The sequence below is a fragment of the Salvelinus alpinus genome, chromosome 22 (genome assembly GCF_045679555.1).
Source record: "Salvelinus alpinus chromosome 22, SLU_Salpinus.1, whole genome shotgun sequence".
NCBI classification, from domain to species: Eukaryota; Metazoa; Chordata; class Actinopteri; order Salmoniformes; family Salmonidae; genus Salvelinus; species Salvelinus alpinus.
In genome coordinates this window covers 29,326,105-29,342,021 of record NC_092107.1, presented here as the reverse complement: position 1 = coordinate 29,342,021, position 15,917 = coordinate 29,326,105, and the positions used below count along the sequence as shown (strand labels likewise).

Genomic DNA, 15,917 nt, shown 5'->3' with positions numbered 1-15,917 from the left:
GTGTGCTCGATTGTATACACCTGTCAGCAATGGGTGTGGCTGAAATAGCCAAATTCACTAATTTGAAGTGGTGTCCACATACTTTGTATACACTACCGGTCAAAAGTGTTTTCTTTATTTTTACTATTTTCTACACTATAGAATAATAGTGAAGACATCAAAACTATGAAAAAACACGTATGGAATCATGTAGTAACCAAAAAAGTGTTAAACAAACGAAAATATATTTAATATTTGAGCCACCCTATTGCTTTGATGACAGCATTGCACACTCTTTGCATTCTCTCAACCAGCTTCATGAGGTAGTGGTTTCTTTGCAGCAATTCGACCAATCACATAGTCTCCTCTGAACAGTTGATGTTGAGATGTGTCTTTTACTTGAACTCTGTGAAGCATTTATTTGGGATGTAATTTCTGAGGCTGGTAACTCTAATGAACGTATCCTCTGCAGCAGAGGTAACTCTGGGTCTTCCATTCCTGTGGCGGTCCACATGAGAGCCAGTTTCATCATAGCGCTTGATGGTTTTTCCGACTACACTTGAAGTGTCACGACTTCCACCAAAGTCGGTTCCTCTCCTTGTTCGGGCGGCGCTCGGCGGTCGACGTCGACGGTCTTCTAGCCATTGTCGATCCACTTTTCATTTTTCATTGGTTTTGTCTTTGTTTCCTACACACGTGGTTTTCATTTCCCAATTACATGTCATGTATTTAACCCTCTGTTTCCCCCATGTCTTTGTGTGTGATTGTTTATTGTTCATGTCGGTACGTTTCCGGCTGGTTTTGTCCAGGTGCTGTTTTCACCCGTGTTTTGTGGCAACCGTTATTGTTCGCACATTGGTACTGTTACTTGTGCTATTTTCTTGAGTATAGTGCGTTGTTCACTCATCTCTGCTCTCCTGCGCCTGACTTCATGCACCAGCTACACCCACCGCCTGACATGAAGAAACTTTGAAAGTTCTTGAAATGTTCTGCATTGACTGACCTTCATGTCTAAAAGTAATGATGGACTGTCGTTTCTCTTTGCTTATTTGATCGGCTCTTGCCATAATATGGACTTGGTTTTTTACCAAATAGGGCTATCTTCTGCATACCCTCCCTACCTTGTCACAACACAACTGGTTGGCTCAAATGCATTAAGAAGGAAAGAAATTCCACAAATTAACTTTTAACAAGGCACACCTGTTAATTGAAATGCATTCCAGGTGACTACCTCATGAAGCTGGTTGAAAGAATGCCAAAAGTGTGCAAAGCTGTCATCAAGGCAAAGGGTGACTATTTGAAGATTCTCAAATATTAAATATATTATATATAAAAGTTTGATACTTTTTTGGTTACTACATGATTCCATGTGTGTTATTCATAGTTTTGATGTCTTCAGTATTATTCTACAATTTATAAAATAATACAATAAAAAAAAAAACTTTTGAGCGGTAGTGTATGTAGTGTAGCATTCTGGTACTCCAGTGAGGGGCTTCTTTTGTGAATGAGTGAGGTCTCTTTGGTTTTAATGGAGTAATGGTCCCTCCTTCTATTGGATTATGGAAGAGATTTCATGTGATATTAATCTGAGCAGACGGCAGACAGGCAGTCCTTGACTAGCGACTAGCGGAGGGCTGTTGTGTCTCTGACGGAGTGACTCCCCGGCACAGTTCTCTACAGCTCTGTCTGGTCCACAACAGTCTCTACAGCTCTGTCCAGTTCACACCGCTTTCTACAGCTCTGTCCAGTTCACACCGCTCTCTACAGCTCTGTCCAGTCCACATAGCTCTCTACAGCTCTGTCCGGTCCACACAACTCTCTAAAGCTCTATCCAGTCCACACTGCTCTCACCAGCTCCAGGGGAAAGAGACTGGTATAGTCTTTCCTCTCTGCAAAGATGAACCTCTTCTGCTTCTCTCTGGTAAGGCTCAACTTTCTTTTTCTACCTCTCCTCAGAGTGTAGGGCTTCTCTCTCTCAGATGTGTCTGTGTGTTGAGGAGGGGCTGATGTGTTCCTAAAAATACAGCACACTGGCATAGCACAATTTGCCACACCAAAAAATACATGAACAAATCATAAGCCATGATTGTTCATTTTTTTTACGACAGGAAATTCGTTTTAAAACATTTTTCTCTCTGCCCCTTGGACTTTGCACTACGCCACTGGAGAGGCATGGCTTGATTTGGTGGTGGATTTGAGCCAAGCAGGACACAAACGGACTAGGATTTCTGTGGGGCTTTACTTCAGTGTCTTTTGATGAATTTTATGGTGCTATAAAATCTCATTTTAAAATGGCTGTTGTAGTCTTTGGAAGGAGTACAATTGTGTCTTGTACTGTACATTTCTGTGATTGTGTATGGAAGCAACTAAGGGATGCTATTACTGTAATTACACTAGAGTGTAGCTTTGATGGGTTGTTTTTGGGATGACACAGATATGGGAGTTTTCATAGAAAGTAAATAAATCACAAGCACAACTGTATTAGAGGAGTATGTTGCTGTAGCCTACCAAGTCCTCTCCTTGGCCAGATGTTAGGGATGTTGAACACAGTTATTATTGACCTACTTGTCCTCAGAACTGATCCAAGATCAGCAGATTGATGAAGCGTGATTGCTGCTTCAGGCTTTTGATTGCAGATTTGTTGTTTCTATTGTTATTCACCATCATGTGTACATCTTCTACGGAATAGTTCACAATACATAGTAGTGGCCCAGATGTAATGGATCAAGACAGTTCTACAGGTGCTGCTGACAGATTGTCTTTTTACATTGAACTAAAATATAAACGCAACATGAAGCAATTTCATCGATTTTACTGAGTTACAGTTCATATAAGGAAATCAGTCAATTGAAATAAATGTATTAGACCGTAATCTCTGGATTTCACATTACTGGGAAAACAGATATGAAGCTGTTGGTCACAGATACCTTATAAAGAAAGTAGGGGCGTGGATGAGAAAACCAGTCAGTATCCGGTGTTACCACCATTTGCCTCATGCAGGGCGACACATCTCCTTCACATAGAATTGATTGATTGTGGCCTGTGGAATGTTGTCCCACTCCTCTTCAATGGCTTTTCAGCGTCAAGGAATTGTGTACAAATCCATTCGACATGGGGCTGTGCATTATCACGCTGAAACATGAGGTGATGGTGGCGGATGAATGGAACGACAATGGGCCTCAGGATCTCGTCACGGTATGTCTGTGCATTTAAATTGCCATCGATAAAATGCAACTGTGTTCGTTGTTTGTAGCTTATGCCTGCCAATGCCATAACCCCACCGCCACCATGGGGTACTCTGTTCACAACGTTGACATCAGCAAACTGCTCGCCCACACAATGCAATACATGCTGTCTGCCATCTGCCTGGGACAGTTGCAACTGGGACTCATCCGTGAAGAGCACACTTCTCCAGCATGCCAGTGGCCATCAAAGGTAAACATTTGCCCACTGAAGTCGGTTACGACGCCGAATTGCAGTCAGGTGAAGACCCTGGTGAGAACGACGAGCATGCAGATGAGCTTCCGTAAGATGGTTTCAGACAGTTTGTGCAAACCCACAGTTTTATCAGCTGTCCAGGTGGCTGGTCTCAGACTATCCCAGATGTGGAGGTCCTGGGCTAGCGTGGTTAGACGTGGTCTGCGGTGTGGCATTGTGTTGGGTGACAAAACTGCACATTTTAGAGTGGCCTTTTATTGTCCCTGGCACAATCCTGTGTAAGGATCATGCTGTTTAATCATCTTCTTGATATGCCACACCTGTCAGGTGGATGGATTACAGTATCTTGGCAAAGGAGAAATGCTTACTGACAAATTTGAGAAAAACAAGCTTTTTGTGCATATGGAACATTTCTGGGATCTTTTATTTCAGCTCCTGAAACATGGGTCCAACAATAGTTTACATGTTGCGTTTATATTTTTGTTCAGTGTAAAAAATTATTCAATCAAGAGATGGTAATCCATAGAGATATCTGATCAAATCTTATCAACCTTCCCCCAAGACGCAAGAAATCTCAAACAGGTCTTTGTTGCTAGATTAGCGCAGCAGTCTACAGTGTGTCTCCTGATTGTGTCTGTGATTGTGTGTGTGTGTGTCCAGGAGGGTTCTATGGGCAGTCTGTATGAGGCTGTGCAGGACTCCAGTGATGCCCAGGTCTACACCATCCCCAGCCGTTCCTCCAGCCGCTCCTGTAGCCCCGCAGTGCTGCTGAATGAAAACCCCAAGTTGCGTGGCTCGGGACGATCCATCTCCATGGTGATTACACACACATACCTAAAACATACCAAATGCTAAAATCTGTAGCTCCTCTTTTCTGTGCCCCCAACATACTCACTGATTAGTGCATTCATGGCAGGATATTGTCAACTATATTGTGTATAATTTATATAATGCCATGTCATGGGTATAAATTAGCCATCTGGACAAAACCAGAGCTAGATCTTGTGGGGTACCTGTTCTCGCAGGAGTTGAGATTTGTGGTCTGCCAGAGGATTAGATTAGACCCAAACAATAAAGCTCATTATTCAATTATGAAGATGAAAACAATCCATTGACAGCTGGCCCTGTCAATGGACCATCAGCCGCCAATCCATTCTGCTCTGCTAAGATAACGTGGACATCACAACCAATCATTTTGTCATGTTTAAGCAAATGTTTTCTTGACAACAGGCAAACTCTTCCACGTGTTTACATTTTTTATTGAACCTTTATTTAACTAGGCAAGTCAGTTAAGAACAAATTATTATTTACAATGACGGCCAAACCTGGAGGACACTGGCCCAATTATGCGACGCCCTATGGGACTCCCAATCACGGCCGGATGTGATACAGCCTGGATACAAACCAGGGACTGTAGTGACGCCTCTTGCACTGAGATGCAGTGCAGTGCCTCAGTGCCTTAGACCGCTGCACATCTCGGGAGCACATACAGTATAAGCATGTAGAATCAAAGATTGATACGGTTGTCTTTTGCTTTCAGGAGATCTCCCAGGTGCAGAACAACACCAACAAGAAGAAAAGAAGGTGAGTTCATGTCATACTTTGCTCAGATCGGTTTCTATTGACAGAGTGTGCATGCAGGGTAGTGTATCCATAATAAAAAAGCACATGGGAGTGGAGCAGCCCTGAGTTCAGCCTTCAGTCAGTAGAGTTAAATGTCTCCAAAGGCGCTCTAATCTCCCAAGGGATAATACTTTAAGTCGCAAATCTTTACCAAGCTTCCTGCCTTTCTGCCCCTATGTAGATTTCACACTGTAAGCCCCCCAAGCATCTGTCTATTTATACAATGCTCTCTAAAGCAAAGGATTGGAAAGGAAGGAACATCGCAATCCAAATCAATTACACACTGGAAAATTTCATTTTCATTTCGGTGTCACTTGTCAAACCAATCTTATGTGATCAGATGAAAATGAGGCCCTGTTATGTTGGTTGCCAAGAAAGCAGGAGGCACAGGGCTCTGTGCTAGTTTGAGTAAGTGGATTCGAGCCCATCCACGTACTATACAAATCTCAGTCAACACCTTTGGCTTCTCTAATTGATGTCCCACTTCAAAAGCTACACAAGCAGCACTTAAGAGCAATCTCTATGTCCTTTATGGTTTTAGACAGCTATAAACTGCAAAGACAAATGTTGAACCACAACAACTTACATGATTGAATTATATGGGAATTCTCTCTCACTTGAAGACATACCAGGACTTTCTTTAAATACATCTATAGCAGTAGACCACAATATGGTTCCCAGCCCCTTGGTAATAAAATTGTGTTGTTGTTAGACTGGGGATTAAAACAATATCCACTTAAAATGTAGTCAGATATAATGCAATGATCCCTGGGACTTGCTGTCTTAAGTGCACAGTATCCCTTTGGGTCAATCAGGTTGTTGAAATGGCAGATTGTGGCTTTAATCCTGTAATTTGTCTGCCCTTTAATTTCAGAACACATGTATCCAAATCAGCATCAGATAACGGAACATTGGGTATGTATAATAAAGGTCTGCTTGTGAGGCGTACTTGATGAAAAGAGAAGTGATAGCCAGGCAGATTTTTTTCAATACTTTTTTATTTTTTCCACCTTTTTTTTAACCAGGTAGGCTTGTTTAGAACAAGTACTCATTTACAACTGTGACCTGGCCAAGATAAAGCAAAGCAGTGCAACACAAACAACAACACAGAGTTACACATGGAATAAACAAATATACAGTCAATAATAAAATAGAAAAAAGTCTATATACAGTGTGTGCAAATGAGGTAGGATAAGGGAGGTAAGGCAATAAATAGGCCATAGTGGAGAAATCATTGCAAAATAGCTATTAAACACTGGAGTGGTAGATGTGCAGAAGATGAGTGTGCAAGTAGAGATACTGGGGTGCAAAGGAGCAAAATAAATCAAATAAATAACAGTATGGGGATGAGGTAGTTGGATGGGCTATTTACAGATGGGCTATGTACAGGTGCAGTGATCTGTGAGCTGCTCTGACAGCTGGTGCTTAAAGTTAGTGAAGGAGATATGAGTCTCCAGCTTCAGTGATTTTTGCAGTTCGTTCCAGTCATTGGCAGCCGAGAACTGGAAGGAAAGGCGGCCAAAGGAGGAATTGGATTTGGGGGTGATCAGTGAAATATACCTGCTGGAGCGCGTGCTACGAGTGGGTGCTGCTATGGTGACCAGTGAGCTGAGATAAGGCGGGGCTTTACCTAGCAAAGACTTATAGATGACCTGGAGCCAGTGGGTTTGGCGACGAATATGAAGCGAGGGCCAGTCAACGAGAGCATACAGGTCGCAGTGGTGGGTAGTATATGGGGCTTTGGTGACAAAACGGGTGGCACTGTGATAGACTGCATCCAATTTGCTGAGTAGAGTGTTGGAGGCTATTTTGTAAATGACATCTCCGAAGTCAAGGATCGGTAGGATAGTCAGCTTTACGAGGGTATGTTTGGCAGCATGAGTGAAGGAGGCTTTGTTGCGAAATAGGAATTCTAGATTTCATTTTGGATTGGAGATGCTTAACGTGAGTCTGGAAGGAGAGTTTACAGTCTAATCAGACACCTAGGTATTTGTTGTTGTCCACATATTCTAAGTCAGAACCGTCCAGAGTAGTGATGCTGGACAGGCGGGCAGGTGTGGGCAGCGATCAGTTGAAGAGCATGCATTTGGTTTAACTTGCATTTAAGAGCAGTTGGAGGCCACGGAAGGAGAGTTGTATGGCATTGAAGCTCGTCTGGAGGTTAGTTAACACAGTGTCCAAAGAAGGGCCAGTATACAGAATGGTGTCGTCTGCGTAGAGGTGGATCAGAGAATCACCAGCAGCAAGAGTGTGTGACTAAATTATATACTATACCACGAAGAACAAAAATACAATTTTATAGAATTTTTGATTTTACCCTTATTTTACCAGGTAAGTTGACTGAGAACACATTCTCATTTATAGCAACGACCTGGGGAAGAGTTACAGCGGAGAGGAGGGGGGATGAAATTAGTCAATTGGAGGCTGATGGTATGAGGGCCAGATTGGGAATTTAGCCAGGACACCGGGATGAACACCTCTACTCTTACAATAAGTGCCATGGGATCTTTAGTGAACACAGAGAGTCAGGACACTCGTTTAACGTCCCATCTGAAAGACGATCAATCAACAGTTTAGCATTAGCCAGACACACATTTTCAACCGAATAGTCAAACATGAGCAATGCACAGACAAACAGTTACATTGCCAAGAGAGCATTGCACCAAAACCTCTTAATGTTTTTGTGCTGAATGAGGTAAAAAGATCACTGGCACTTGTCCCAGGAGTCTACTACAGTATTTTGTTGCAAAACTTGTTTGAGGGAGGAGGACACATTCAAAAATAAAATTGGAAAGCTTAAACTCTCCTAGCCAGCCACGGTAACCTACTTGGCTGTCTGTGGTACTTAGGGCCTCCATTTTGTTTTCACTGTGGCCTGACCTGAACTTGGTCAGCCAAATAAACCCTTAACAGTTTTGATTTCTCTCCCTGCAGATCATGCCGCTGCCAGCGGCAATGCTGCTCTCTGGCTGCCCGCCAAAGTCCCTCCAGAAAACGATTTAGATTTAGTCCACATTGAGAACAATCAAAACAAAGGTAAATTGTTTGGGGATTTTGAGGTTAAGCGGATCTATTCACATGCTTTCATTTAGACACTCCACCACATGGGATCTGGCTGTGGCGTCACTTGAGTGTGACCTACAGTTTTCAAGTGTCTGAGATTTCCATAGCACCCAAATCCCTCTTATGTAGAGTGTTGTGCAGACTGGAGCTTTTCTTAACACACTTTGCTGTCAGGCCTTGGATGAATTACAGTGCATTCAGAAAGTATTCAGACCCCTTCACTTTTTCTACGTTTTCTTACGTTACAGCCTTATTCTAAAATTGATTAAAAAAAATCCCTGTCATCAATCTACACACAATACCCCATAATAACAAAGCAAAAAAATGTTTTTAGAAATGTTTGTAAAAAAATAATTATTATATATCGCATTTACATAAGTATTCAGACCCTTTACTCAGAACTATGTTGAAGCATCTTTGGCAGTGATTACAGCCTTCTTGGGTATGACGCTACAAGCTGGGCACACCTGTATTTGGGGAGTTTCTCCCATTCATATCTGCAGATCCTCTCAAGCTCTGTCAGGTTGGATGGGGAGCGTCGCTGCACAGCTATTTTCAATTCTCTCCAGAGATGTTCGATTGGGTTCAAGTCCAGGCTCTGGCTGGGCCACTCAAGGACATCCAGAGACTTGTCCCAAAGCCACTCATGCGTTGTCTTTGCTGTGTGCTTAGGGTCGTTGTGAACTTTCACCCCCAGTCTGAAGCCTGAGTGCTCTGGAGCCAGTTTTAATCAAGGATATCTCTACTTTGCTCCGTTCATCTTTCCCTCGATCCTGACTAGTCTCCCAGCCCCTGCCGCTGAAAAACATCCCCACAGCATGATGCTGCCACCAACATGCTTCAACGTAGGGATGGTACCAGGTTTCCTCCAGATGTGACGCTTGGCATTCAGGCCAAATAGTTCAAGCTTGGTTTCATCAGACAAGAGTATCTTGTTCCTCATGGTTTGAGAGTCCTTCAGGTGCCTTTTGGAAAATTCCAAGCGGGCTGTCATGTGCCTTTTACTGAGGAGTAGCTTCCGTCGGGCCACTCTACCATAAAGGCCTGTTTGGTGGAGTGCTGCAGAGATGGTTGTCCTTCTGGAAGGTCCTCCCATCTCCACAGAGGAACTCTGAAGCTCTGTCAGAGTGAGCATCGGGTTCTTGGTCACCTCCCTGACCAAGGCCCTTCTACCCCGATTGCTCAGTTTGGCTGGGCAGCCAGCTCTAGGAAGAGTTTTGGTGGTTCCAAACTTCTTCCATTTAAGAATGATGGAGGCCACTGTGTTCTTGGGGACCTTCAATGCTGCAGACATTTTTTGATACCCTTCCCCAGATCTGTGCCTCGACACAATCCTGTCTCAGGGCTCTACGGACAATTCCTTCGACCTCATGGCTTGGTTTTTGCTCTGACATGCACTGTCAACTGTGGAACCTTATATAGACAGGTGTGTGCCTTTATAAATCATGTCCAATCAATTGAATTTACCACAGGTGGACTCCAATCAAGTTGTTGAAACATCTCAAGGATGATCAATGGAAACAGGATGCACCTGAGCTCAATTTCGAGTCTCATAGCAAATGTTCTGAATACTTATGTAAATAAGGTATATATATTTTAAAAAATTATACATTTGAAAAAAATTCTAAAAACCTGTTGTCGCTTTGACATTATTGGGTATTATGTGTAGATTGATGAGGAAAATGGTTTATTTAATACATTTTAGAGTAAGGCTGTAACGTAACAAAATGTGGAAAAAGTCAAGGGGTCTTGTAATGAGTGCGTGTCGGTGGCAGGGAAGTCAGGCGCAGGAAAACGAACTTGGTATAAACGGAGTCTTTTAATAAGTGCTCATAAACACCAAAAACCAAAATATACAAAAAATAATAAGTGGGTACAAAACCCGTCGCACACCGACACATGACTAGCACAACACATACAATAAACAATCTCCAACAAGGACATGAGGGGAAAAAGAGGGTTTAATACACAACATGTAATTGATGAGATTGGAAACGGGTGTGAAGGACGACAAGACAATTTAACCAGGAAAGGCTCATTGAGATTTGAAATCTCTTTTTCAAGAGCGTCCTGGCCAAGATAGGCAGCACCATGTCATTACAAAAATTACAGACAAACAACATGAAAAACTACAAGTAATCTAATAAAAAACATAGAATTCACAAGAGTATAACAAAATCAAAAACAGCAAATTAAAAACATTGACAGGTCAGGGAATCAGTCTCAAGATCATTCATCAGTGATTTAAAAATACCAATTGGGAAAAGTTCTTCCAGTTTAAAAGTATTTTGTAAGGCGTTCCAAGACGATGGCGCAGAGTACATAAAATACCTTTTACCAAATTCAGTTCGGACATTTCTGAACAATTAAAATGCCCAAATAAAAAGGTAGTAAACCCAAAATGGCTTTGTAAATAAAAGTATACCAGTGACTGAGCCTACGAGTGACTAGAGAAGGCCAGCCAACCCTGATATACTTATATTTACAAAGCCATTTAGGGTTTACTACCTTTTTATTTGGGCATTTTAATTGTTCAGAAATGTGGTAGGTACTCTCTTCGTTCGCTGGACTTTATCCTGCTAACTGTTCCAAATGTCCGAACTGAATTTGGTAAAATAGCTTTTATGTACTCTGCGCCATCGTCTTGGAACGCCTTACAAAATACTTGTAAGTGCAGTGGTGCGTAAGGGTTTTGCAGTTTAAAATAAATCTCAAAGTGCCATGGTAAAGGGTGTCAATTGATCTCAAACACTGAGCGGAAGCATTCATATATAAAATATCCCTATAGTCTAGTAAAGGCATAAATGTAGCTGATACTAGCCTCCTTATGAATGGACACGAGATTATATCTCAAAATAAAAGTCTCAATCACAGTGCTATATTGGAACATTACTATCAAGGTTTAGGAGTTTAGAGAGACTTCTGACTGGTGTGACTCTGTTGTTCAGAGATGGTCAAGCCCATGCTCAGAACTGAGGTCCAGGCCAAAGCCATGATCAGAACCGATGTCAAGACCAAAGGGGGAAGAGGAGGACGCAAGTCGAGCATAAAGAAGAATGAAAAACCACCAACCCCACCAACTCAGGTTGGGGAAAATAACTATCCTTCACTTTGTCCAGTACCATGAGCTTATACAATTTATTTACAATTTACGTATTTCTATTTGCTCTATCTATTTTTTCCTAAAGTTGATTTAATAAATGTTTTCTTTCTGTTGTTGTATGTAGATGGTGAGTTACGAGGGGTGGGCTCAGAATCCAGACAGGCGCAACAGCCGGCAGAGAGACCTGGTGAGTGATCGGCCCAGCAGCAGACTCCATGCTGCCCATCCCAGCCCAGAGTTTTACGGTTTAATAATAGGACGGCGGTCTGCCTGTTTTCACATCCAAAGAGCCTCTTGGCTTTAAATTGGGCAATCACTTAACACAAATGCTGATTAAGTTTCAATGCTGTACAGATGGCTCAGCTGGGAGATGGGTACCACTATGCTCCCATAATCTCTGGGCCACATGGCAAAGAGGGGTGGGTTGTTGGGGTGGCACCATGGGAGTGCCAAGGGAGTGTCTACTCTCACTAATTCACAGTGTGGTCCAGACATGGTATTGCTTGCCAATGGTGTTGGAGTGGATCCACATTTGGGCACTCAGAGCCTCTCTCAGTCGCTGTGTTGGCAGCTTGGCACAGATGCTAACAAGACTAGTGCAGTATGCTGGTATCCGAAAATGGGATTTGGACACCAGTAATGCCAGCATCTCACCCAGAGAAAATGCATGACTAGCTGTTCATAATACTAACCCGTAAAACCACCATAAGACAAGACTGATCTTTTTGAACCTGACAATAGCTAGGTTTCCATCCAATTGGCGACATATTTTCACACCAATAGACATACTCTAGAATCCACATAAAGAACATCTGTGCATTTTTCCACCAGTGGTGTTTCCACCAGATTGACTTTTTGCAGATACAAATCAGTGCGTGATGACATTTTGCACACAACATGTACATCTTCTCTTAAGATTTCATGTACCTAAAGTTCCAAATGTTTCCATCACATTTTCAACTCTACCAATAGTTTTGTCACAAACTGTTGCGTTACATAGCAAATGGGCCTTCTCTGGTCTTGGCACGTGTGCTCTAGCCAACAGCTCGCAGATACAGTGCAGGTAGACTGTGTGGGTATAGTCTACATCAGTGGTTCCCCAAATATGTTTTGTAGTTGTAGGAACTCAATCCAATTTTCAATTTACTCTTCAAAGTTGTAATAGTATAATGCACAACATGCAATGTTGGGCATTGCATTCCTTAGAGAGCAATTTATAACTTGTCAGAATTTATTTTCTTATTTTTTTTTATTTTAACTTTATTTAACTAGGCAAGTCAGTTAAGAACAAAATCTTTGTTTCAAGGACGGCCTAGGAACACTGGGTTAACTGCCTTGTTCAGGGGCAGAACGACAGATTTTCACCTTGTCAGCTCGGGGATTCGATCCTGCCGCCCCAGGTACCCTAGTGGTTAGAGCGTTGGACTTGTAACCGAAAGGTTGCAAGATCTAATCTCCAAGGTGATAATCTGTGTCCAGATCAACTAGCCCATGTCAGCTAAGTTTTTTTAGCCAGGTTTTTTATCCCATAGATTTGGTTGTATTGTTCGAGTCACTCAAATATCACATTAATAAACAGACATGGCAAAATGTATAGAATAATTGCAAGAAAACTAGCTTCAAAACAACGAAAAAGTTGGTCTACATGATGAGATTATTATTGATAAGAGCGAGAAAATGTGTATTTGTCAGACGGCTGTCAAGCGTCGATCATCATGTCACCAGAACAAGACCCTCAAAATGTATTGAGAAGGAGCATCAAGATCACAGTGTATTTACCACCCTCTGATGTTCATCAAACTTATTTGATCTGTAGCCTAATAAACTGCATGGTTTCCCGAGTCATAGTGGGATGAGAACCACACACCATATCATCGCGTTACTCCAAGTTTACTTAGATATGATGGTTATTACATCAGTATTGGCTCATAAAGACATTTCCACCATTTCAACTGCCATTTCTGTCCTAATTAATTTTATCGACACAAAAGATCCAACCGTGTCGAAAGAACAAATTATCTGTCAGCATTTATAAACTTGTACCGAAACTTCCTGTTTTCATCACAGTTGTCATATTATTATAATTTTTTATATGATGACTTTAGTTGGATAAAAACTGTGAATGGAAACGTGGTTATTGACAACCTCCAAAACGGACATGTTTTTATTATGTGTTTGATTTTTGTGACGCTCCAGATTGTCCATGCCAACGGGGAAGTGGCCAGGCCCAGAGTGCCAATCAAAAGGAGTCCAAAGCCTGGGAGTCAAAAGCCTGGGAGTCAAAAACCTGGGAGTCAAAAACCTGGGAATCAGAAGACTTGGAAGAAAGGGAGTGCAAAAAATGGAAAAGAATGGGCCAAGAAAAATCAGGACACCACACGAAGTAAGGAACTCAGAAAATCTACCACAGACCACGACACTTATGGTCTTCTTGATCATATTGACATAGATAGTAACAACATGACAAAGCATGACAAAACATGTGTTCTATACAATTTTGATGAATATCGCTAATTTGTCAGATGTTCATTTCTGTACCCTTCTTCTCCGGTCACTACCCAGCAGGGCCCATCCCAGTGATGGCAGGACCGTATCTGGATGTGGTCCGGAGGTCAGCTGCTGATTGTGAGTCTGTACTACCATCAGCCCAGGAGAATGCTACCCTAGCCCCGGGTGCCATGGAGCTTAGGACCGGGCCTGGAGGCCCTGGAGCTCATCCTAGGAACCATTGCTGGAGTAACCCAGCTGAGAACGCTCCGGCCTGTGGGACGTCCTACCACATCTGCCGCAGGCCCCTCACAGAGTACCCCGTTTATGCCCATGACTACACCCTGCCCCGGGCCAAGGACAAACACCAGGAGGTGTACCAAGATGAAAGCCTGAAACGGGACCCCTCGCCCCAGGGTGTCCCCCTCTCTGTTACTGATGTGGACCTCTGCAACCCTAATGTGAGTTAATGGCAAAAAACAACAACATAGCCATCTGTTAAAGTAGATTATAGTAGATGATATAGTATATCTGTAATAGACTGGGAATTTTGTGGACATTTTTGTTCCAATCTATACCCTACTCCAAATGCCTTGGAACGAACCAATCATTACATTCCATTGAAATAGATGATTTGGTTTTATTTTAACCCATAGTAGGTGACTGCTATAAAAACTATGGTTTGGTAAACAAACACTAAGAAAGAGGATGGGCTCACATGCACTCATTGAGATATTTCTATACATGCAGTATACTGTATCAATCTGAAATTCAGTGAGCACATGCTCTGAGTGCTTTGTGTGAGACAAAACTGTTGTTTGGAGTTTACGTGACACTGGGGCAGATTATTTCAGATTACTCCAGTGTTGTGATTGCATAGGCTCCTATAGATTGATTTTTTTATTTGGTTCCTGGAGAGGGATCAACACCTATTGGTTACAGTTCATTGAAGGCAAAACTAGGAAAAAGGAGTGGCTAGTGTTTGGACAAATGTTTATCTTTAGGAATCTGTAATATGGCTATTTAAGATTTTTCTTTCTAATAAACAGGGTTATAAAATATAAAATAGGGCCATGTCTAAAAATATAGGATTATACTGTATCTGTCAACAGCATCAATTGGAAAAATAAACATTCCTAATGTCACAGTAGGAGTGTTTAGGGTGTTCCATTCTAAATCAATGTGTGTGTACTGTAGATACATTTCCACTGCATGCTACCCTCTAGTAACTTAATGTACAGTCGTGGCCAAAAGGTTTGAGAATGACACAAATATACATTTTCAAAGTCTGCTGCCTCAGTTTGTATGATGGCAATTTGCATATACTCCAGAATGTTATGAAGAGTGATCAGATGAATTGCAATTAATTGCAAAGTCCCTCTTTGCCATGCAAATGAACTGAATCCCCCAAAAACATTTCTACTGCATTTCAACCCTGCCACAAATGGACCAGCTGACATCATGTCAGTGATTCTCTCGTTAACACAGGTGTGAGTGTTGACGAGGACAAGGCTGGAGATCACTTTGTCATGCTGATTGAGTTCGAATAACAGACTGGAAGCTTCAAAAGGAGGCTGGTGCTTGGAATCATTGTTCTTCCTCTGTCAAACATGGTTACCTGCAAGGAAACACGTGCCATCTCATCATTGCTTTGCACAAAAAGGGCTTCACAGGCAAGGATATTGCTGCCAGTAAGATTGCACCTAAATCAACCATTTATCGGATCATCAAGAACTTCAAGGAGAGCGGTTCAATTGTTGTGAAGAAGGCTTCAGGGCACCCAAGAAAGTCCAGCAAGCGCCAGGACCGTCTCCTAAAGTTGATTCAGCTGCGGGATCGGGGAACCACCAGTACAGAGCTTGCTCAGGAATGGCAGCAGGCAGGTGTGAGTGCATTCTGCACGCGCAGTGAGGCGAAGACTTTTGGAGGATGGCCTGGTATCAAGAAGGGCAGCAAAGAAACCACTTCTCTCCAGGAAAAACATCAGGGACAGACTGATATTCTGCAAAAGGTACAGGGATTGTACTGCTGAGGACTGGGGTAAAGTCATTTTCTCTGATGAATCCCCTTTCCGATTGTTTGGGGCATCCGGAAAAAAGCTTGTCCGGAGAAGACAAGGTGAGCGCTACCATCAGTCCTGCGTCATGCCAACAGTAAAGCATCCTGAGACCATTCATGTGTGGGGTTGCTTCTCAGCCAAGGGAGTGGGCTCACTCACAATTTT

General features: G+C 42.5%; 1 protein-coding gene across 3 annotated transcripts in view; it reads left to right on the top strand.

The window, feature by feature from the left end:
• Positions 1-1,614: 1,614 nt before the first annotated feature.
• LOC139549381 (SAM domain-containing protein SAMSN-1-like) overlaps positions 1,615-15,917 on the top strand; it is a 39,602-nt gene continuing 25,299 nt past the window's right edge. Inside the window, exons 1-9 of one of the 3 annotated variants that reach the window (XM_071359833.1) lie at positions 1,615-1,900; positions 4,078-4,233; positions 4,958-5,001; positions 5,915-5,955; positions 7,975-8,076; positions 11,052-11,188; positions 11,331-11,393; positions 13,403-13,589; positions 13,772-14,154. In XM_071359833.1, the coding sequence (XP_071215934.1) occupies positions 1,877-1,900; positions 4,078-4,233; positions 4,958-5,001; positions 5,915-5,955; positions 7,975-8,076; positions 11,052-11,188; positions 11,331-11,393; positions 13,403-13,589; positions 13,772-14,154 (1,137 nt within the window). In that variant the 5' untranslated portion in view covers positions 1,615-1,876. Of the gene's footprint in view, positions 1,901-4,077; positions 4,234-4,957; positions 5,002-5,914; positions 5,956-7,974; positions 8,077-11,051; positions 11,189-11,330; positions 11,394-13,402; positions 13,590-13,768; positions 14,155-15,917 lie in introns of all 3 variants that reach the window. The other 2 variants (XM_071359832.1, XM_071359834.1) reach the window with 2 other exon arrangements.